At 35.8% G+C, this 22,094-nt stretch overlaps 2 protein-coding genes and 1 long non-coding RNA gene across 4 annotated transcripts in view; all 3 read right to left on the bottom strand.

Moving 5' to 3' along the window:
• Nucleotides 1–359: 359 nt before the first annotated feature.
• Nucleotides 360–3,079, bottom strand: LOC121263848 (protein canopy-1). Its single transcript, XM_041166925.1, has 9 exons — nucleotides 2,883–3,079; nucleotides 2,732–2,758; nucleotides 2,555–2,634; nucleotides 2,198–2,270; nucleotides 1,877–1,934; nucleotides 1,276–1,327; nucleotides 1,083–1,107; nucleotides 890–981; nucleotides 360–676 (listed from the first exon to the last, which is right to left on the bottom strand). Exons 1-9 carry the CDS (start codon nucleotides 2,985–2,987, stop codon nucleotides 625–627), a joined length of 564 nt encoding a protein of 187 aa, XP_041022859.1. The 5' UTR covers nucleotides 2,988–3,079; the 3' UTR covers nucleotides 360–624.
• Nucleotides 3,080–4,685: 1,606 nt separating this feature from the next.
• LOC121262551 (U-box domain-containing protein 44-like) lies at nucleotides 4,686–10,822 on the bottom strand. 2 transcript variants are annotated; one of them, XM_041165066.1, is made up of 4 exons: nucleotides 10,398–10,822; nucleotides 8,933–9,513; nucleotides 8,538–8,847; nucleotides 4,686–6,458 (listed from the first exon to the last, which is right to left on the bottom strand). In XM_041165066.1, exons 2-4 carry the CDS (start codon nucleotides 9,494–9,496, stop codon nucleotides 4,882–4,884), a joined length of 2,451 nt encoding a protein of 816 aa, XP_041021000.1. In that variant the 5' UTR covers nucleotides 9,497–9,513; nucleotides 10,398–10,822; the 3' UTR covers nucleotides 4,686–4,881. The 2 variants fall into 2 exon arrangements, with proteins under 2 accessions (XP_041021000.1, XP_041021001.1); XM_041165067.1 differs by having other exon boundaries at nucleotides 4,686–6,449; nucleotides 10,398–10,737.
• Nucleotides 10,823–15,457: 4,635 nt separating this feature from the next.
• The window catches only part of LOC121263250, a 14,050-nt gene continuing 7,413 nt past the window's right edge, over nucleotides 15,458–22,094 (bottom strand). The window contains exons 2-3 of the long non-coding RNA XR_005940224.1: nucleotides 20,546–20,556; nucleotides 15,458–15,471 (exon numbers count right to left, since the gene is read on the bottom strand). This is a non-coding gene — a long non-coding RNA (uncharacterized LOC121263250). The remainder of the gene's footprint in view (nucleotides 15,472–20,545; nucleotides 20,557–22,094) is intronic.

The following is a 22,094-nucleotide window of genomic DNA, read 5'->3' as shown; positions in this document are numbered from 1 at the left end:
TGGATTATAAGCCATCTCAAAAGTTGAATTAACCATAAAAGCTTATACACTTCCTATCATCGAGAAACTGTTTTTCTTGTCTGCGTTTATGTATGAATGGACAAGGAAGTTCGAATTTCGCCTAATGAGGAATAGAATGCATTAGCAAATTCTCTATAGCATATGCATTTGATTGGCTGGGAAGTATCGACTTATGTTTGATCAAATTCTCTATATCCTGTGTCAACCGAAAAATGAGAATGTTCTGTTGCAATTTCGACCATAGTTTCATGCTTGCACCTTGCATTGTGATAAAACAGAAACGATTTGAAATGTCAAATGTGGAAATGTCAATCTGAAAACAATCATCCTTAAGAATAATACGGAATTTAAGCTTGTACTAAATTTCCAGTTCAAGATCACAAATTGGCATGCAAACACAGGCTATTCTATCATTGAGTGTTCTTCAAATATGCGCTCGAGTCATTTTCATTTATGTGAAACTCAACACATTGGTACATCCAGCCAGTTGAACAACTGGAAGCAAAATTTTTTGGGTAACAAATTAAGCATAACTTATTCACTTTGAGAGTGACGCCAACTAAAAGTTCTAAAACTACAGAAACTTTTTTCCTTGGGAGTTAATCAGAGTTCTCCATCTGATCCATGATCATTGCCATCCACCTGTTGGAAGCCACTGCAAGAAACATTAAATTAAATCATTTAAATCTCCCTGTTTGTCCCACTTCTAGGCATTCAATTCCCAAGTTTTTGTTGGTAAATAGGCACAAACTAGAGGTGGCTTAAGAATACAGCTCAAAGTTCCTGCAACTTAATTTTTTGGGCTCTTCACCTTTCCTTGGAGAAAGAAAAGGTGGGTTGAATTACAGGTTTTGAAGTTCAACACTACCTTGATTGACTGCAGTGCTTGCTTAAATCTTGACAAAGAACCTTGCTTACATCCCCTACTTCAACAGATCCTTTCTTTATCAAGTCTGCCAACTGCAAAGGGCATCAGTAAAACTGAAATAGCCAGACGCAATTCACCAACAAAAATGACCTTCAATGAAGCTAAAATCAATAAGCAAAATATAAAAACTTACATCATCTTCCGTTTCTTCAAGTAACCTGCCCCATTGTAGACACAGGTCAGACTCTGTCAATCAAAAGTACTTAAGACACTAACAGGTGCATATTGCCCTCATTTGTCACTAGAGCAAAGAGAAACAAGTATAGAAGTACGAGATTGACTTCTGGCCACAAGAGGAGGTATACTGGTACTGTCTAATGTCTCACCTTCCACAATAAGATGATATAGCTTTTGAATATGCTCGAGCTTCTTGTTTATCTATCATAAAAAAAGAATAGAACAGTTGTTCAGCAAGCATCACAATTCTTCAGTACACAGATTATTACTAGACAATAGGAGTAGATGGATCATCAGGAAGTCAATGTAAGTAATAAAATATGCATCAAGGACAAGCTCCATGTTTGGAAAACCAGTTCTCCCCGTTTTCAAAATAATTAATTTCTAAAGTCACCATTGTCCAAAGGATTAACGATTACAGAATATTAATCACTCCAACACATCAAGATTCAAAATTTCAGATGAATATATTCAGGTAAACTAAGCCTTTGTCCATCTTGTTTACCTATGTCAAAAGGTTTGTCTTAGAACGAAAATGAATGAACATCACAAATGCCTATAGCAGTATGCCACAATTCAAAAGTCTGACTAGACAAATCAGCCAGTAAATTACTTATTTAAAGCAAATATCTGAACTTATTAAAGAAGGGAAACACCAGCCTCTTAAGCACAAACCACATTGTATGTTAGCTTATTAGCAAAATTGAAAATTGAGCTTATAAACCCAAGCCATTATAAGACAGTACGTACTTGTTGTGAGGTTATCCCAGTCATCCACTTTGACCCACTCTTGCCTGTTTGAATCTATCTGCAAAATGAAGACACAAAATAAAACATACTCACGACCGCATATCTAGGAATGTCAGGTAGTCACTATATATTAACTGGGCAGATAATTGCAGCCGCATAAGATGCCAATGAGTATTTAAACATATTTTCTATCGAAGCTACTAAAGTGAATATCATAGGAAACGATGCAAAAGATACATATATATATATATATATATATTAATGAATTAGAAAATTGTGTGAGAATGGACACGATAAGAAGATATTTGGAGAAGAAACTACCTTCTGAAGCGTGTAATCCTGCATCTTTTCACAAAGGCCATCAAGGAGTTCAACGACTCTGAGTTCACTGACTCTAATGCAAAATAAATTGCAGAATTATGTAGTCAGACTGAGCCACTGGTAAATAGACTACAGAAACAACTTTCACAAATGATCATAGATGGCAAAGTATTTTCACAATAAAAGCACCCATGATGTCAGATCTCCAGTCGCCTTTCAGAACCCATAACATGAGTTCCATTAAACAAGAAGATCTATAAATTCCAACTTCGATAAAGTTTTTTCAAAGAGACCCATCAAAGTTGATATCAGTATAAGAATTCCAAATGACTCGGAATGGAGATACGGAAGCTGTACCTGTAATCAATTACCTTTCCTTTACGTTCACCTTTAGAGTCCAGACGGTGTCTCATATCTAGATGATTCCTCGGTTTTTCCTATAAAATTTGTTAATGCATGGACATTATTGCCTCATAAAATTAAAGAAAAAAGGGGCAGGGGAGGGGAAATAAGCGGTGAAGAGAAGATTGTTACATTAGAAAGGCCAATCTCTAGTTCCTCCTGCAAGATCACAACATAGTTAGGAGGAGAGGGAGGCAAATCCAAATCCAAATCCAAATCCAATTGATTTTTAAAGAAAAGAAAAAACAAATAATAATAAAAAAAAAAGGATCGTGAAGGATACCGCGACGGCATTGCAAGCTGCGCATTTGTCGTCGACGCAAGAAGCGAGGGAGAAAGCGGCGAACAGGGTCAGAAGCAGCCACACCCACGCCGTCGAGTTTGCCATTTTCTTGGGTGTTTGGAACAGAATAGAGCTCCGTTGACGTTGGTATGGGCGACGATTTCTTACGGCGAGACTTTGAAGTGTCGCTACATAGTGCTATGTATTATACACGCGCCTCAACTCATTCTCTGGCCATGGGCCATGGGCCATGGACTTGAATTTGATTTTATTTTTTACTTTTTTTTTCCGACTTAAAAGTTGAAACCGGTCCATTTCCGGACTGTAAAATGCTATTTCAAAATTTAAAATATAAAATTAATAGATGATCTTTGAATTTTCAATTTAGGCTCGAAGTGAAGGAAAATGGTAGATAAATAAATTTTTTTCGAACTTTTACATAATTATGTTTTAAATTAGGAGTATTTTTGTAAATTAATTTATAAAAAAATCATTATATAAATATCCTCATTTTAAAATATAATTATATAAAAAATAGTAAAAAAAGGTTGCATATATCATTTACTCGAAAGAGAAACGATTCCTAGTAAAAAGAAAAAAAAAAATTGTAAGTTTAATTATCAAGAGTCGATTGATGCGGAAGCCATTCCACATTAGCTAGTAAAGAAAAAAGAAAAAACTAACATTTTGACATTTTTTTATAGCTACAATAAATTACATAACAAATAATATGTTTATCACGTATTCACATCGGCTATCTAAAATGAAGTAAAACCCCTCCCTTGCTACGTAAAATCTTGATAAACACTTCACATAGGTCAAGAGAGTGGTTTAAATTCATACATGAGTTGAGATGATTTGAGAATAGTAAAATAAAAGTTTGAACTATTTATTATATTTTATATGAAAATTTAGAAAATTTGTTTTGAAATTTAAAAATGTTGAATTGTTTATTATATTTTGTGTTAGAATTTGAGAAAATTATAATGATGAGATGATGAGATGAGTTGATGTGAGTTTTAAATACAAACGAGGTTGTTTGGATAGTGAGTTGAAATAAGATAAGTTGAGATGAAAGTTGAATAAAATATTATTATTATTTTAAGATTTGAAAAAATTAAATTGCTTATTATATTTTGTATGGAAAATTGAAAAAGTTATAATAATAAGATGAGATGAGATGAAATACTTTCACTATCCAAACAGGGCCTTATCCAATAAACTATATTTGGGCACTTAGATGATATCTCGAAGTTTTTCATAATTTCCTTCTCAAACATCACTCAAACATAAAATACTTTTTAATTTCAAATGTTCAATTTTTTCATCTAATCATTATAATTTTCTCAAACTTTAGAACAAAACAGAAAAAACAATACAATTTTTAAAATTTCTAAACAAAAACAATATTAAAAAATTACATCCAAACAATATTTTAACTTTATAATATTATTCCTCTCAATTTTCAAAATTCAATAAAATATCTTAATTCAAATTATTTTACTATTATTAACAGAATTTTCATCTCATCTCATCTCATTGCCGAGCATGCCATCTCATTAGGGCAAGTAAAGTCTCTTCAGGTTATCCCAGGGTCTATTGTATAGTTCGTACTCGCCTGCTGCTCTCATGTGATTTGGGAAGACATCTCAGAAAAAGATGAGGAAAAAAGAAGAACACTTTCATATGGACCCTCGAAGGTGTACTATTTTGTACATTGATAGCAAAAGAAAATATTTAACAATTCCAATCTCAACAGGAAGTGAAGTGAAGTGCAGTGCAGTTCAAGTAAAGAAATGGAAGTTGATGGAAACAGAACCATTATTTAAGAACAAATCAGCAGCTTTCAAAACCCCCTACAAATGGGAAATAAGAAAATCTGTATACAACAATATATATATTTATGATTTCCAAGCCAGCCATGAAATAAAAATGCTCGGGAGAAAAGAAGAATTACATACGGATCCTTGTACTCATCAACTTAATGAGTACAAAGGGCTTATCCCCTGTTTGGAAAGATTCCAGAGAAGTTGGGTAACTTATCAACATGCTTCAAGGCAAGCTCGGCAATCTGCCGGGTTCGATAGTCAGCACGCTGAAATGCGTCAACAAGTGCGGTAGTCACATTTGGATCTCCAGCAACTTCATACGCTATATAATCAGTTCGCAGAAGTCTTTCAACTGCCCAAACTGCTCTCCTCTTTAGATTTTCTGACTGTTTCTCAAGTAAAACATCAAGTATAGGTTTGATTCCCTCTGCCTCCGAGAGAACTGTTACTCCTTGTTCAACATCAACCCCATCATCCAGCAAAGTAGATAATGCCCCAAGTGCTGCCTCAACCACCTTCTCATTTGTGTGGTCTAAAAGAGCTACTAACTTCGGCACAGCCTGTCCTTCCAGAAGACAAAAGGATTCTTTTAGTGAACATGTTCCTCGATGAAGCCTACACAATCCAGTTATGACAGGTGGTTTGCTAAAACATGGTAATATTGCGCCACAAAAACCAGTTGCTGGCAACTCGGGCATTTTCGTCAAATTCTTGGATTCTAGAGACAAGTTTTCCAATGCTGTGGCAGAGATCATCTGTACATTGTCTAGTCCATTGGCCTGAAGCATTTCAATAAATAATGCAGCAAGATTGTGCTCGCGGCAGAGTGCAATGCAATCAGGTTCATCGGCCAAGAAAAATGTAACTCTCGCAAGGACCCGTACAAGACCTTCTTGGAATGGAGTGACAAAGCGACTGCCCCTAGTCTCCCCTTGCCGGATCCTAACCACTCTAGAGAAGATCATCCGAAAGGCACCCTCATCTAGCATCTGCCTGGTAAGGCCCAAGTCCCTCTCAGGGAGATAAGCTAAAAGGCCAACAGCTGCAGCCTGCTCTTCACTGATTCCTATATTTTCTGATATGACTTTAATTAGGCTGCTGAGCTGGCCAACTGAGCCACGAAGGGCATCAGCCAGTTCCTGACCCATGAGTGGGGAAAGGTTATGCAGAAGTTTAATGGAAGCTAAACGCAAATCATTCTGTGGAGCCTCAATAAACTGAACCAAACTGATAGTAGCACCAGAACTTTTTATGGCAGCAACAACATTAAGAATGGAAGTTGGAGAATTAGTGAGTCCAACAAGAACCTGGAGAAGCTTGCACTCAATTGCTGGACCAGTGTTGCTAATGAGATGTAGTAGGTTATGCACTATGTCTTCTGAGACCAGAGTCTGGTGGTCAGATCCAACTGGGATAGAATCACAGTCATAACCTGAGTTCACAACATTAGCAAGAATTGTGGCAGAAACCTCTTTTAGTCTCATTGGAAGCTGATTGGCACCGACAGTGAAAAGGTCCTTCACAAGAGGGGGAAGTATCCCTGCCTCTATCAACACTTTGGCACTTGCCTCGTAAGATGAGATCTGGTTTAGAGCTTTTAAAGCAGCTTCTCTTGACTGAATACTACCATTTCTCATGATATTAATCAAAGACAAACCAACCGTGTTAGCCACAAGGACTTTTACATCATTGTTCAAGACCAGCTCACCAAGGTATGCAGCCATGGACTGTTTGGTTTCTGGTGGCCCTACAACCATCACAAGGGAACAGTTTACCGTTAACCACATGACATTGACTGGAGCAATATTGATTTTCCTCATAATGATATCAACAATGCCTACTTGCTAAAAAAAAATGAAAACAACAATACCTAAGATTACACTTAAAAGACAACAAATTAGAGACAAGTATAATCCAAACTCAAACAACAGACCCAGTGAGAAGATCACCCCTTTTTTGTTTGGTTATGCACCTGGTGAAACTAGACCCATAACTTCACCCTCCAACCCGTTCTTTAAGTCCTTATGAGGTGGAGACGTGCCAAAGAGCAAGAGCTCATTGGCCCCCTGAATTACTTGAACTTCTAAAAATTACATGATTAAAATCATGCTGTTTCTAAATTCTTCCATTGTAAGGTGGTCCCACCACTCTACAAACTGCTGTCTTCCCTAGCTGCCAACCATTAATTGGAAGACAGCAGATCTCCTAAAAGAAATTCTCTAGTTCTTATTTCAGCAAATCATGTTCAGCATTTGGAATGCCCATTAATATATTCAAACCAAACAGAAACAACGCTTCAAGTAAAAAGATTAAAAGAAAGAACATGATACAGTATTTTTTAATTGGAAATAGAAAAATGAGAAATTACAAACTCAGCTACCTTATCTAGCTAATATAACTTGGCAATGCATACAACCCCTAGAGGTTTGCTCAAGTGGTAAAGGCCTTGGTCTTGGTGGTATGCTCCCTCCAGGTCTAAGGTTTGAATTCTCTTGAGTGCAAACAATTTCTATGGACCATCGGCCTAGGAGAACTTCTTCTTGAATTACCCGAAGTGCACTGTAGGAAATTCCTTGCCGAGGGCCTGTGCACCCCCGTGATTAGTCAAAGCTTTGTTCCCAAATACCTGGTGCCAATCAAAATAACTTGGCAATGCATACAAGTTTGGTTTATTAAATCAATGTTTTTTACCCCTGATGAGCGGAACCTCACCAAAGTCCCACCCCTGGGGAGTAAATCTTGGATACACAACCCCACCTGTCAGAACTGTGCATCAGGTAATCTGGGGGAACCCAGGATGCCCAAGTCTAGAGCTTGTCTCAAGCCTGGCCTTTGACCATCATGCTGCACCTTGATGGGAGTTTATTTAATACAAGTTATAATTGACATGCATATTTGTACATAGTCTTTAAAAAAAATTAACTTCAGCAAACAGTATAAAATATTCCTCGCTCTACCACGGCAAGAAGCAGCATGTCTGATCTACAATATAACCTACATAGTTGTAAGATCAACAAGGATACTTGCCTATGAAGAAGTCCAGGCGAAATTTGTAATTCAACAATTTCTCAAAATTATGAAATCTCAGGATTTAGATATAAATATATTAAATCAGTTTACCCTTTTTCTACTATGGGGAGCAATAACTATATGGGAGCACGTACTGTCAGGATGTGGTGTAAAACTTAATTTAACACTCTCCAATTGCATATTACCACCTAAAGATTATAATGCTTTTCAAAAAGATTGCACCACACTTTTATAATGTATTTAAAAAATTTTAAAATAAAAAACTCTGGCAGTAGTGGCCGCCACCCCTCAAGGTGATTGGACATCCATCTCATACAGAGTGGCGGCAAAACACCCTGTGCATGGTAGCGAGAACCACCTATGGGGTGGCCAAACCTGGGCAACTTTCCCTATTTTTCTTTACTTTAGATTATTTTTTTGTTGTGCTTTTTTATTAGATGTGATACAGTGTGAGTGTGAGTGTGTGTGTGTGTTTTTTGTTTTTCAATAAAAACTGATGTATCAGCTTCTTATTAAAGGCTGTAAAGAACCTGGTCTTACAGTAAGTCCTGATTGAAGTTAAATTCTATCTATATATGTATTTAGTACTAACAGGTTTCAAACAAATCTAGGGAGCTTGGTAATAGAGAGAGATTCGAATATTGTTTTATACAAAGTCTACTTCAAACAAACATGACAAGCAACATTTTTGTGGTCCCTTTTTTTTTAAGGAAAAAGAACCTGGCTAAGGAGTATAGTTTTTGCAATAAATCAAGCAAGCATTAAAAAAAAAAAAAAGGAGTGACAGTGCAAGCACCTTCAAGGATTTGTGTCAGAAGAGGCTGCAGTCTGCCACTTTCAGCCATCTGCCGCACATTGTTCTCAAACTTCTCCAGATTTTCAAGTGATTTATTAGCCTTTTCAACAGTTAAAACATTCTCTGATTTGCTGCTTGTCATTCCGACCAATATAAGAATTGCTCCATTAATTGAGCCAATTTTCTCACACAATGTTTCAGATTTGGAGAGTTCATAAAGCAAAGATACAGCTTCCTCCCTCTCTTTGGAGAGTTCATGAGACAATAACTTTACTATAGAGCGCACGGTGTCTCCCTCAGCCAACATTTCCTATGAAAAAAAACAAAAAATTAACAAGAGGTGCTAAGCTATCTAAGTCAATGATTTTGTAGAGAATCATAAAAACAGTGACAACCTTATTCTCAGCATCATCCTCCACCACAATTCGAAGAGTTTCCAGAGTTTTACACCGAACTTTACGGCTGCTGCTCTTTAACATGTCAACAATCAAAGGTATCAAGCCTGCATTACGTGCAATATGCTTATTTGATCGGCTCTTTTGGCAGACATACTGAACACACTTCAAAGCTTGCAGAACATCACTTTCTGAACTCCCCAGGTTCAATGACTTACGAGCCATATCAATCTGAACAGCTTCATTCCTAGCAGTCCACTCTTCAATAGTGTTCCTCAAAGCTATACTAGGTTTCAGATCTGTGCTTTTTAATTCCTTTAGCGTTAATGGGCACGCCAGCTTTCTTCCACTCTCCCTGCATTCCATGAACCACTTTTCAATTGCTTCTCGTTCAAAAGTTTGTCCATTCTCTAAGGTAACAGGATCGAGCATAACTTGCTTCGTCAATGGGCAGACAAATGCATCATAAATAGGCTCAAGGTACAGTCTTTCAAAATGATTGCTCTCATCTGACTGGCTGCCAAGGTCATAACTCCCATGAGTCCCATCCAAGCTATCGGCCATCTCATCTAAATTACCCCCTGCAACAAAGCAGTATTGCAGAGAATGTAAAACCAGCGTAGCCATAGCTTGGCAATTAATAGTCATCATAGAATCATAGAAGTGATGAAAGAAGATTAAACCAAATCAATTTGTCGAAGGGGGAGATGGAAGGAAGCTTCTTGACAACAACAAATGGGGCATGCCTAATCGTGTACCAAAAAACAATGCACATGGAAAACTACCACGTTGTCTTTACACTTAATTTCTTAGTTTAAGGGGATGGAAGGAAGAGGGACATAAAAAGCTCAGCATTTACAGATGCTTCGTTTAAGGCAGCAACATGTCACAGAAACGAAAACTTTGTAGAGAAAGTTACTAAGTTTGTGTGCCGGACCCATACTTCGAAACTTGGGTTCAAATCCTCCAAATCGCCAAAGATTACTCAATTTCAAATAAAAGGCAGTTCTTATTATTCACTCAATTATAAAGTGTCACTTCAATTTTCAACTACATAAACACAGGTAAAACTGAACCAAACCTTGCGAAAATTACAAATTACATTCAACCGCAAGAACAACAGCACGGTGCCAATCCTAAAACATCCATAAAAAAAATTAAACAAAAAAAAAAAAAAAATTCTAAATTTAATCAACCACCCCTCACAGATTGATCATAAAAACAAATTGACTCGAAGTCAATCCTAATTTTTAATCTCAAAGAATCCAGGCCAAGGTGTGTTCCAGGCAATTCAGATTAAACCCATCCCTGATTAGTTGCCGTGCTCTCAAAGCTATCATGAGCAACCCGGAGAAGCATGAGGAAGCACAGAGAGAGAGAGAGAGAGAGAGAGGGAGGATCAGAAAACAAAACGAAAAGGGAAATGTAAATAAAAGAAAAAGGGTATATAAAAAAAGAACCATACCTGTGCCTTAAATTCTTGGAAGACTCTCTCCGAGGAAACCCTAATCCTAGTCTGACAGTTCGGAGGCAATCATCGTTTGGTGGAGACGTTGTTGAGCAGAGAAGATTCCGATGCGCAGCTCTAGCTCCATAGACTTTTTGACACACTGAGAGAGAGTGGTATTAAAGACTGTTGTTGTTGGAAGTGGGAAAGTTTTGAAGATATAGAAGAAGGAAGGGGGGGGTGGGGCTTTGTGAGGAAGCAACAAAACAACCCAAAGAGGAGAGAGCAAGGAAAAAGTGATATGATAATAGAGGCGGTAAATATCGTGGAAGAGAGAAAAAGGTTGACTGGAAGAGAATAGTCATGAGAGAGAGAGTGGAGCCGAGTTTACCTTCCGATGACCCACCAGGCACAAGGCTCCAACAAACGGTTTGGCTGGGCTGTGGCTGTGGCTGTTCGACGAAGCCACCATATGCACATGTATGACTGAGGAAGAAAGTGCTAGTTCCGCGTCAAAATATGGACCAACAAATTGGTATTTATTTTACGTTTGTTTTCGGAAATGGAAGGGAATGTATTAAAATTAAAAAATTAAATAAAATATTATTTGAATGTTTTTTTAATATTATTTTTATTTTAGAATTTAAAAAAATTAAATTTTTTATTTTATTTTATGTAAAATTTTGAGAAAGTTATAATGATGAGATGAGATTAGATAAGAGGTTTTCAAAATTTTGGATTTTGTTCCTGAAAGCAAACGAGACTGATTTAGGTCGGTTTGGATATAAGAATCATCTCATCTTATTACATCATTACGACTTTTTTAAATTTGATAAAATATAATAAATAATTCAAAATTTTCAAATCTCAAAATAATAATAATATTAAAAAATAATATTATAACACTATTTTATTCAATTTTTATCTTAACTCATATCTCAACTTACTATCTAAACGACACTTTAATGTTACTTACACTTTTAGGATACGCAAGTCTTGCATATTCTTTTTATAAGAAATGAAATTTACTATTAAAAAATAATTTTTTATATAGATTTTAAATTTATTCACATTTATCAAAGGGAGTATGTAGAGTTTGCATATTTCAAAATTACAAATATTATTTTTTTTTTATTTTAAGATGCAGAAATGTTAAATTACTTATAAATTAAATTTTAAAATTCTTTTAATGGAATAAAAAAATAATATTATTAAATTTCAAAACAATAATAATATTAAAAAATAATATTCTAAAAATATTTTTTAAATTTTTATCTTTCATTTAAAATCATCTCATTAATATATATATATAATATATATATATATATATTTATATATATGAATCCAAACCAGCAAGGGTAAAGAATAACTGCGCCATGGATCATGGTTGTCGACTGTCGTGCGTACAGTAAACTCGTCCAAGAAGAAGAAAGCCAGAGTGTCGCAGGAAATTAGAATGATATGTCTGACTTTGTTGGGTTAATTTTCACATTAAAATAAATCAAATTCAGTCATATGTGATTAATGTCTTCTGTTATACTTTTAAGTGAAATCCATGTGATTTACATTCCTCAAACTGATGAAATGGCTTGAACACTCTTAACCCTTTAAAAGGATTATTGCCATTTTGGAATCCCTTGAAAGATGATTTTGTTCTGTGCCTCAAACGATAACACGTTTTGGGGTTACATAAAGTTATAACCGAAGGGCTAAGGGGTAAGAGAGAAGCTCCCCAATACCAATTGCAATGGAAAATTGGAGTTTATTTTTTCACCAATTCTGTTTTGTTAGTTTGAGAAATTCTATTTGTAATCTCCATTTGAAGACTGTATTTACAAGCATTTCATTAAATAGAAAAAAATATCATTTTGATAAGGATATTATTGTAATTTTAAAAAAATTTAAAGATAAAATTAACTTAATTTACAATACAATCACCATTTAAAGACTGTATATAGTATTGCTCTGTTAGATTTATCCACAACTATATTGTCTCCAACGTCCTCTTTCCCCCCCCCCCCCCCCCAAAAAAAAAAGAATTTTGTGCTTTTTAGTTATGAAACCTTGTATTGACCAAATTTGATTTCAAGAAGTAAAAAAGCATTCCATCTTGACCATTCCTGGCTGCTGGTAGATGAGTTAACACGAGATAATAAATACAGTAAATTATGACAAGAGGTTTACCATAACCAAATGTCTGAATATTTCTTCCATATTATAATCAGATGTCTGAATATTTAAAGTTAAAACTTTAAAGATATTAAGATCATTTAAAATAAAAGTTAAATCAGAAAAATAATCAAAATGAACAAAGTTACTATATATATATATATATATATAGGACGGCAAGTAACATGCCACGGTGTTGAAATTACTAGATAAAGTCCCTCTAGTTCCTCCAGATAAGCACTCCACAAAAGATTCTAGAAGGCAGTAAAAAGAAGATTTTCTATTTTGGTTGTTACGATTCTTTTAGCAATGAGCTGTAATTATATTCCTTTATTCTTCTTTTATTCTTTTGCTCTATATATAAGTGCATCACGTATTGTACAAATGTAATATGAAATGGAATCACTCTTTCTAGACTTCTCTACGTCATTTTCGTTATAGTACCAGAGTAATGAGTGAAGAAAATCCTGATTCAATTTCGTCAACCAACCCATACACAAATCCAAATATGCAAAACCTTCCAAATCATGAGAGTAACCCTCATTATCCCGCAAGTCCATATTTCATTCAACTCGGCGAAGGTACTTCTTCTTTGCTGGTTCTAGAACTTTTGACAACAGAAAATTATGTGACCTGGGCGAGGACTATGCGACGCACACTCAACATAAAAAACAAACTCGGCTTCATCGATGGTAAAATTTCTAAGCCTACTGATACATCAGATCCTCTATTTACTCCATGGGAGTGTTGTAATAATATGATTATAGTTTGGATTCAACATTCTGTTAGTCTTGAGCACAGATCCACTATTGCACATGCTGACACTGCTGCTAATGTATGACATGATCTTTGTGAACGTTTCTCCATCCAAAATGCACCAAGAATTTTGCAGCTCAAGAAAGCAGTTTCCTCCTTAGTTCAAGATGCTGATTCCGTGAGTATTTACTACAACAAGCTGAAAGGATATTTGGATGAACTTGACATTTATGAACCAATGCCTATCTGCACTTGTGGCTCCGTGAAGATTTTAACAGATTACCATCATCGAAGTAAAGTTATGCAATTTTTAATGGGGCTCCGAGACTCTTATGATTCTATTTTAGTCCAGATACTTTTATAAGATCCACTTCCCACGTTAAATCGCATTGTCCTTAGTCTAACAAGAAGAAAGCCGTAGGCAACTTCATTCCATCCTAGTGCCAATAGCAATGATTACCAGAGGCCCAGATCAACGGAACAATTCTACAACACGCAAGGATAAACTATATTGTTCTCATTGCAATACCTCTGGACATTCTCTGGAAATGTGCTTCAAAGCTAATCATGGTCTTCCCGTCTGCTCGCATTATCGCATTCCCGAACACACCAAGGAGAAATGCTACAAGCTCCACGGTTTTCTCCCTGGTAGGGCTCTAATCGAGCCGAGTCGAGCCAGTCTTTGGCTTGCCAAGCTCAGCTCGACTCAAAATACTAGAGCTCGAGCTCGATATTTTTTTTTATTCTTTGTTCGACCTCGACTCGATAAGCTAAACTCTTAACTCGAGCTCGAGCTCGTCCCACAAACGAGTTCGAGTCGAGCCGAGCTCAAGCTCAAATTGTTTATTTTTTGAATAAGATTTAATAATTAATAAAATAAATAAATAAAAGATCTAATATTAAATTTATACAACTAACAAGTAGAACCTCTATTGAATTATAAAATCTTAAAAAACTTATAAATAATTAAAATATCTAACTAGTTTATATTTATCCAAAATAATAATATATTATATGCATACATATATTATTAATACATATACTTAAAATGATAGCATATATCTATTTTATATATGGTTCCCACATACTAGTATATGAAATTATTAATTTTATCGACTAATTATTATACAAATTATAAAATATACCTATAAAGTATATTCACTATATAGACATAAGTAATTAGATTACATATTATATATTTAATTATAAAAGTGGTATACTTATATTATTAGCTAATACATATATATATATGTATATATACATAAATGTGTGTATATATTTATCAATATATGAATGGGTTTTAATCGAGTCGAGCTAACGAGTCAACTCGAGCATAAACGAGCAGGCTTTAAAGAGCCTTAGCCGAGTCTAGTCGAGTTTTGTCAGGTATGTGTCATTTACAAATCAAGCGGGTATTTGCTTTCATGAACGAGCTTTTTTTTTTACGAGTTGAGTTCAATTCGAGTTTAACCGAGCAAGTACTGAGTGGGTTATCAAACAGACTAGTTCATTTACTGCCCTACCCCCCGAACACAAAACCTCATTCAAAAATAGATCATCTGCTAATTAACTTTTCTTAAGCAAGAACTTGTCAATAATGGTTCAACCATTACTCAAGAGCAATATAGCAGACTCATTGCCTTACTCCAAACATAACCAAATTAAGCCATTCTTCTTGCTGCTAATCAAGTCCAAGCAACTTCATCTAATCTAACCAATCCTCCCATGTTTGGTACATTATTTTGTTTATCATCACATACACACAAAGCTACACAAATTATTGATATACCGTGGATCATAGACATCGGAGCTACAGATCACATGATTTGTAGCCCTAAGTTATTTACTCGTGTCACTGCCAAAATTTCACATTCAGTCAGATTACCAAATGGTGACTCTACCGCAGCTACTCACATTGGGGATGCTTGTTTATCTGCCCATTTAACTCTCAAGAATGTGCTTTGTATCCCGACTTTTTCATTTAATCTCATTTCTGCAAAATCCTTGGCTAAAGGTTCAAATCGCTGCCTAATATTTTTCTCTGATTCTTGTTACATTCAGAACATTTCCTCTTGGATGACGACTGAATATGATAAAGTGAAGGATGAGCTATATCATCTTTAACACCAGAAAACTTTACCTACTACTTTAATCTCTCATCTTCAAACTTTATTTTGTTCAAAATCTGTCAGTACTGTTGTTACTACCAAATTTGATGAATTTACTTTATGACATTATCGGTTAGGACATAACTATATGACTGAACATGTTTTGAGTGATATTCACAAAGTTTGTGATAAACTTAAGGCCAATGAAAATTTTTCATGTGCTATTTGTCTCCTTGCAAAACAACATAAACTATCTTTTCCACACACTACAAGCAAAGCCACAAAAGCTTTTGATCTCATTTCTATTGACATATGGGGTCCAAACCCCATGCAAGCCCATGATAGATCAAAATATTTTTTGACCATTGTAGACCAATTTACAAAGTGCACATGGATTTACATGCTGAAAGCAAAATCAAAAGCAAGAGCTGCTCTTCAGAATTTTTGATCCTTGTTGAAAACTAGTTTGAAACCAAAATCAAAACTATCCAAACTGATAATGGAGCAGAATTTCAAATGCCAAATTTTTATCAAACCAAAGGAATCCTTTATCAACTCACTTGTGTTGCCACTCCATGGCAAAATGCCTTAGCCGAAAGAAAACACCATCACATTTTAAACGTGGCAAGGACTTTAAAATTCCAATATGGTCTATCCATGAAGTATTGGAATGAATTTGTAATAACGGCAGTATACTTGATTAATCGGACACCAACTCCAATTTGTAATGACCAAGTGTTGTGTTTTGCATCAACACTTGGTCATGCTAGAGCTAAGTTCAACCCATGGGCCCAAAAATGCTTATTTCTAAGATATCCATACGGTGTTAAAGGGTGCAAGTTGCTTGACTTAAACACTAAACAAATTTTTATTTCTTGTGATGTAGTGTTTTATGAAGACAATTTTCCTTTAAAACAAACCCCATAACCTCATATTTCATCGACATACCCTCTCAAACACAACCTGTGTACCCTCTAGATAGCCAAGAAACATAATCACCTACAGAGAGTTTTAATCCTCCCACACCACCAACAGAAAATTCCATGCATCCTCTTGACTCAACCAATGTCGAAGAGACAAACCTAACTTCCACTAGCATGCATTCCTCTTCTAATGATCCTCCCTCTCAACCCATTCTACATAGGTCCAACAGGACTCAAAAAGCACCTGCATACTTACAGGACTTTCATTGTCAACAAGTTGTCGCACTTGAGCCCTCATAGTCGGCATCCAAGATTCAAGGTTCATGTCCTTCCACTTCTAAAAGTTCAAAAGTATATTTTCCCTTATCGAATTATCTTTCTTATGATTCTCTTTCAAAGCTTTTAGTACCTCCATATCTCTGCACACTGAGCCAACTTCCTACACCCAAGCTATTCAACAAGAGCTTAGTACACTTGAACATAATGAGACTTGGATTATTGTTGACTTACCTCCTAAAAAGAAAGCAATTGATTGCAAATGGGTCTACAAGTACAAATTCAAGGCAGATGGGACAATAGAACGAGGTAAGGCTCGCTTGGTTGCCAAAGGATTTACACAGCGCGAAGGGATCGATTTTCATAATACTTTTCCTCCTGTTGCTAAATTAGAGTCCATCCGTTGTCTTATTGCAATGGTAGCAATTAAAAGATGGGATCTCCAACAATTAGATGTGAATAACGCTTTCCTCTATGGTGATCTTGACGAAGAAATTTACATACGCCTACCTCCTGGTCATCCCTCCTTAAACTCAAACAAAGTGTGTCGATTGCAAAAAAGCATTTATGGTCTGAAACAAGCTTCAAGGTAGTGAAATGCCAAACTTTCATCCTTCTTAACTGAGTTTGGGTTCATACAATTGAAAGTGGATTATAGCTTGTTCGCTAAGTCCACAACAACGTCATTTACGGCACTTCTCGTCTACGTGGATGACGTAGTGTTGATGAGCTCCGATACTTAATCTACTGTTGCTGTAAAAACATTTCTGGAAACAAAGTTTAAAATTAAGGATCTTGGAAGTCTCAAGTACTTCCTTGGCATCGAGGTGGGGTGCACAAAAGCAGGTTACAACTTTGTCAGAGAAAATATGCATTGGACATTCTCTCTAAGACCGGACTGTTAGCAACCAAACCATCTAACTTGCCTATGGAACCAAATGTCAAGCTCAGTAAAGATGAAGGAGAAATATTCATTGACCCTGCTTTGTATCGAAGACTAGTTGGCAAACTTCTCTATCTTACAAACACTAAACCAGATTTAAGTAAAAGTGTGCATCTGTTAAGCCAATTCATGGAAGCTCCAGTGTCCCTCATTTTAATACAGTTCTTAAGGTTATTAGATATGTGAAAGGAACCCCGGGATAAGGCCTCTTCTTCTCTGCCGATTCAAAATTGGAAGTTCTTGCTTACTCTGATGCAAGCTGAGCTAGCTATCCTGACACAAGGTGCTCTACTACTGATTTTTGTGTTTTCATAGGCAATTCACTTGTGTATTGGAAATTCAAAAAAAAAAAAAAAAAACAAAACAAAACAAACAAATCACTGTGTCCAGATCATCTGCAGAATCTGAATATAGAGCAATGGCAGCTGTGCTTTGTGAGCTTACATGGATTCGATATTTTCTTACTGATCTGAACTTGCCCATCCCAAATCCTACAATCTTATATTGTGATAATTTAGCAGCTATTCACATTGCTGCAAATCCTGTCTTCCACGAACGGACAAAACTTGAATTAGATTGCCATATAATTCGTGATAAGATTTCAGACTGGCAAGTGGTAACAGCTCACATTTTTCTCATCTTCAATTAGTTGATCTGTTTACTAAGCCTTTCTATTCTCCTGCTTTCACCCAACATTTATCCAAGATGATAGTCATTAACATATACTCTTCATCTTGCGGGGGGATGTTGAAATTACCAGCTAAAGTCCCTCCAATCCCTCCAAATAAGCACTCCACAAAAGATTCCGGAAGGCAGTAAATAGAGGATTTTCTGTTTTGGTTGTTATGATTCTTTTAGCAATGAGCTGTAATTATATTACTTTATTCTTCTTTTATTCTTTTGCTCTGTATATTAGTGCAGCACGTATTGTACGAATGTAATATGAAATGGAATCACCCTTTCTAGACTTCTCTGTGTCATTTCCGTTACACGGTGTGCTACAGGTTAGTCCAAGTTTTTACACATTGATTGTACAAAGGAAAGGATGCAGCAAAGAAGGCAACCTAGCAACCGAATTAAAAAAATGAAATGCAAACATAATAAAGACTGTAGAGGGATAAACATGTCATTTTGGCTGGCTCATCAACAGTTTTTGATTCTGAAAGTCAATGTATGTTTTGACAGAAACAAATTAACCTGTCTTTATTGGATTGAGGGGAGGGCTGCAGCGTGCCCCTATCTCATGCATAGCAACGATGCCCTGATGTAGTTGAACATCGATCTCCCAAAGATTCTCTCAGAATGCAGCTTTTATGGAGTCTCCTTACCGGGTGACAAGCATGCTGGATGATCACACTAATAAACATCAGAATGTTTCCACTTTGTGCACTACTTCTGTTATCCAAGATACACAGTTTTGTACCCAAACATCAAAATGAAATCAATAGATTTCTTTTGCAAATATGATATCAGAGATAGTTTGAACTGTAAGAAAAATGCTGATATCATATGTTAATTGTGTTATGATCAGCAAAGACATTGGACAACGTACATAAACTACAAAACTTGGTGAAGTACACTTTTTTCCCTGAACAAATGTAAATTTAAATTGGGTGAAAATTTTGTCAACAACCCATGCAGCAACCCAGTTTGCAGAACCCATCAATGCCCAAACCAGTATTTCTCTTTTTCTAATATTTATTAAATTGCCATGCTATATTGCAATTGAACAGAAGAACTTTAATCACTAGTGCTGCAAAAGTGCAAAATATATAGTCCAAGATAGATGTCTAAGCTGAAGAACAATAAAATTCACACAAAGAATGGAACTAAAAACAAGTCAAGACACATGATGACATTAACACACTAACCAAACCCGCAATAGAGAAAAGTTAAGAAGATACATGGAGATCCAATAACATATGGATCGGTTAAACAAAATATATTTTGATTTTCTTTTTTGCACACCTGGGTTTCAAGGAAGTTGATGATGGTGCTGAAACCACTGATGCCTTGAGATGGTACCTGGCAAACAAAAAGTAGGCGAGTACTTAATAGTCAAAATCTATATCTGGCAGCAATACTGGACCATAAAATTTAAAGGACATGTTACAGATTTCCCAGATACAGAAAAGTTCCATACTCTGAATGATACATCTCATTAAGAACCATAAGCCCATCTAAGCAATCCGCAAAGCTGAGTTTTATGCCAACTCATAGCTGCAGTTGTTTAGCAGTCGGCTTATTGGAACCACCTTTAACTTGTTATTTACTATCTCGATGAATCTTCTCAATTAAAAAAATAATGTGAAACTCTTCCCTGAAAGTATTATAAAACACAGTGATACTGTGAAATTGTGAATAAATGAAAATTCAAGGATCCTCTCTATAGATGATAAATGCCTAGGGCACGATCTGAATAATTTAATTAAAAATAATGGTTAGACGTTTAGCTGTTTAGGAAATGAAATGCATACAGTGTTTTTGCTCAATTTATTGCCACCAAATTCCTATGATATCTACGTACATTTATCAAACCACTGATATGCATCCATGGAAAAGATTGATAAAAAGAAACTCACATGGTTGTTTTCATACAAAGCAAAATAATCTCCAAAGAACCCATCTGCTTTCTCAGCGCCTCCTCGTCTCCCATGCCGTCGAAACAATTTAGAGCCCCATTGTGGAGAGATAAAATGCACATAGCCCATAATTGGGCCCAGCCCACCAAGTCACCATTAGAGACAAAATGGAGACAAGAAAGAGACAAGAAGGACATGAGGGCCTATAAGTGCCAGAAGGTCAGAGGAAGAAGGGAAAGAGCTCACGCAAGGGAGACCTGTCACCCCATGGCAGGCTGGCATGTGCAATAAAGGGCCAGACAACATAAAAATGGGATTTTTACTTCTCACACCGACTGAACTCTCCCTCAATCAGATCTTTTTATTCAAGTAGCCTCTCAAGGAAGATAGCGCCTCCAATAGGAAGAACTCCAACCTTCTCTATACAGTGAAATATGATGAACCATGAGTGATTGTCAATAGTTATATTATAGTGGAGACTCCCCTCCCCAAACCCCCATAGACGTAGGCCTGTTGCCGAACCACGTAAATCTAGGTGTCCATCTCTCTTTACTTTCCTTGTACTTATTTTCTATTCACCACCATAGACGTACGAATCATCACCGTACAGCCACACCGAAACACTATCGGGAGTTCCAAAAAACACATATCGTAGCACTGTCAACATAGAGTTGCCCAGGCCGTGAAACACAACGTCAACACCCATAATTCCTAAAATCTTGAAGCACCTGATCACAGCCAACGACGCCCAAAAACTCAATACACCATGCTAAACTATATTTGAGAAGAAAAGATACAGTGCATAAAATGTGAAACTAGCATGTTAGCATGTCCTGCAACCTCTCAATGATGGAGGAGGCATTCCTGAACTGTGAAATTACGTGAGATTGAAGCTCGTCCCAACGATACATTTCATCCCTAACCTTTTTTGAATTTTTGCCCCAATAACACCAAATATGAAAGAGACAGAATCAGAGTGACCGAGCTAGCAACTTGCAGCGCCATTTTCAATCCTCTTGTTGCTCTTTCTTTGCTAAACAATAAGTCGTAAACTATTTTAGAACTCACTCTACCCGTATAAAGGTGCCTATTGGCTATCGTATCAATAAATTAGAGTTTTGCTGATCATCATCTTCATTCACTACATTTATTTTTATTTTTTTAAATATTTTTTTGAATCTTTTTTTTTTAATTTTTCTTATCTCTGACCTTTCAACGGCTGATTTGGTGAAATCATATGCCATTTTGACTAAGGAAAAAAGAAACTGATGATAATCTGTTTGGTTGCTTGGAAAGTAGTATTGCAATTATCTACTTCCTTGGATGACAATGTATGTCATTAAAAACAAGAAGCTGTCGACGGAAATGGAGACAGAAGTGGAAAAATAGCAAATAAAAAAAGAGAGATAGAAGTAACATACCGGCCGATGGAAAGGGACGATGAAGTGGGACACAACATTCCGAAAAAGTCTCATTAGTTTGTTGATCTCTGTATCTGTAGAAGAACTCTAATAATTTACTCGAATTCGATTGAACAAACTCTTAATTATTGGGTAAAAATCATATATTTAAGTCTTAATGTGTTAACTTTTTGCTATTATGCGTAGAATTTCGATCTTCTCAAGTTAAATTTAATATATATATATATATAGAAATAAATCATAATCCAATTCATTTAAAGAAATAGATATTATATTTAATCTTTTTAATCCGAATGTTTTGTTGTCAACCTTGCGTAGGCGATGGTGCTGATATATTATGCTGATAAAATTGACTGCATTTTTAGAGTTCTGCTTAAAAAAAAAGTCTTTGTTAACGTATCATTTATAGTTGAACCCATTACAACTTTAAAGAAAGTAAAACACCAATCATATTTTACCATTGTTGATGTGAAAAAATTTTCACACTAACGATGTGCTAAACGTGTAAAATATAAGGCTTATAAATAGATTTTCTCT

This window comes from Juglans microcarpa x Juglans regia, chromosome 4S, assembly GCF_004785595.1.
Source record: "Juglans microcarpa x Juglans regia isolate MS1-56 chromosome 4S, Jm3101_v1.0, whole genome shotgun sequence".
NCBI classification, from domain to species: Eukaryota; Viridiplantae; Streptophyta; class Magnoliopsida; order Fagales; family Juglandaceae; genus Juglans; species Juglans microcarpa x Juglans regia.
The sequence above is the reverse complement of the archived record's forward strand: the minus strand, read 5'-3'. Positions and strand labels throughout refer to the sequence as shown.

What these genes read in the sequence shown, in the direction of transcription:
- LOC121263848 (XM_041166925.1), bottom strand. Translation starts at nt 2,987, where the DNA reads ATGGCAAACTCGACGGCGTGGGTGTGGCTGCTTCTGACCCTGTTCGCC. An exon ending in AGGATTACACGCTTCAGAAG is followed by an intron (nt 1,935 to 2,197) that starts GTAGTTTCTTCT and finishes TTCATTTTGCAG; the next exon opens with ATAGATTCAAACAGGCAAGA. An exon ending in CTGGGATAACCTCACAACAA is followed by an intron (nt 1,328 to 1,876) that starts GTACGTACTGTC and finishes TTTTTATGATAG; the next exon opens with ATAAACAAGAAGCTCGAGCA.
- LOC121262551 (XM_041165066.1), bottom strand. Translation starts at nt 9,496, where the DNA reads ATGGCCGATAGCTTGGATGGGACTCATGGGAGTTATGACCTTGGCAGC. An exon ending in AGGATGATGCTGAGAATAAG is followed by an intron (nt 8,848 to 8,932) that starts GTTGTCACTGTT and finishes TTTTTTTCATAG; the next exon opens with GAAATGTTGGCTGAGGGAGA. An exon ending in TCTGACACAAATCCTTGAAG is followed by an intron (nt 6,459 to 8,537) that starts GTGCTTGCACTG and finishes TGATGGTTGTAG; the next exon opens with GGCCACCAGAAACCAAACAG.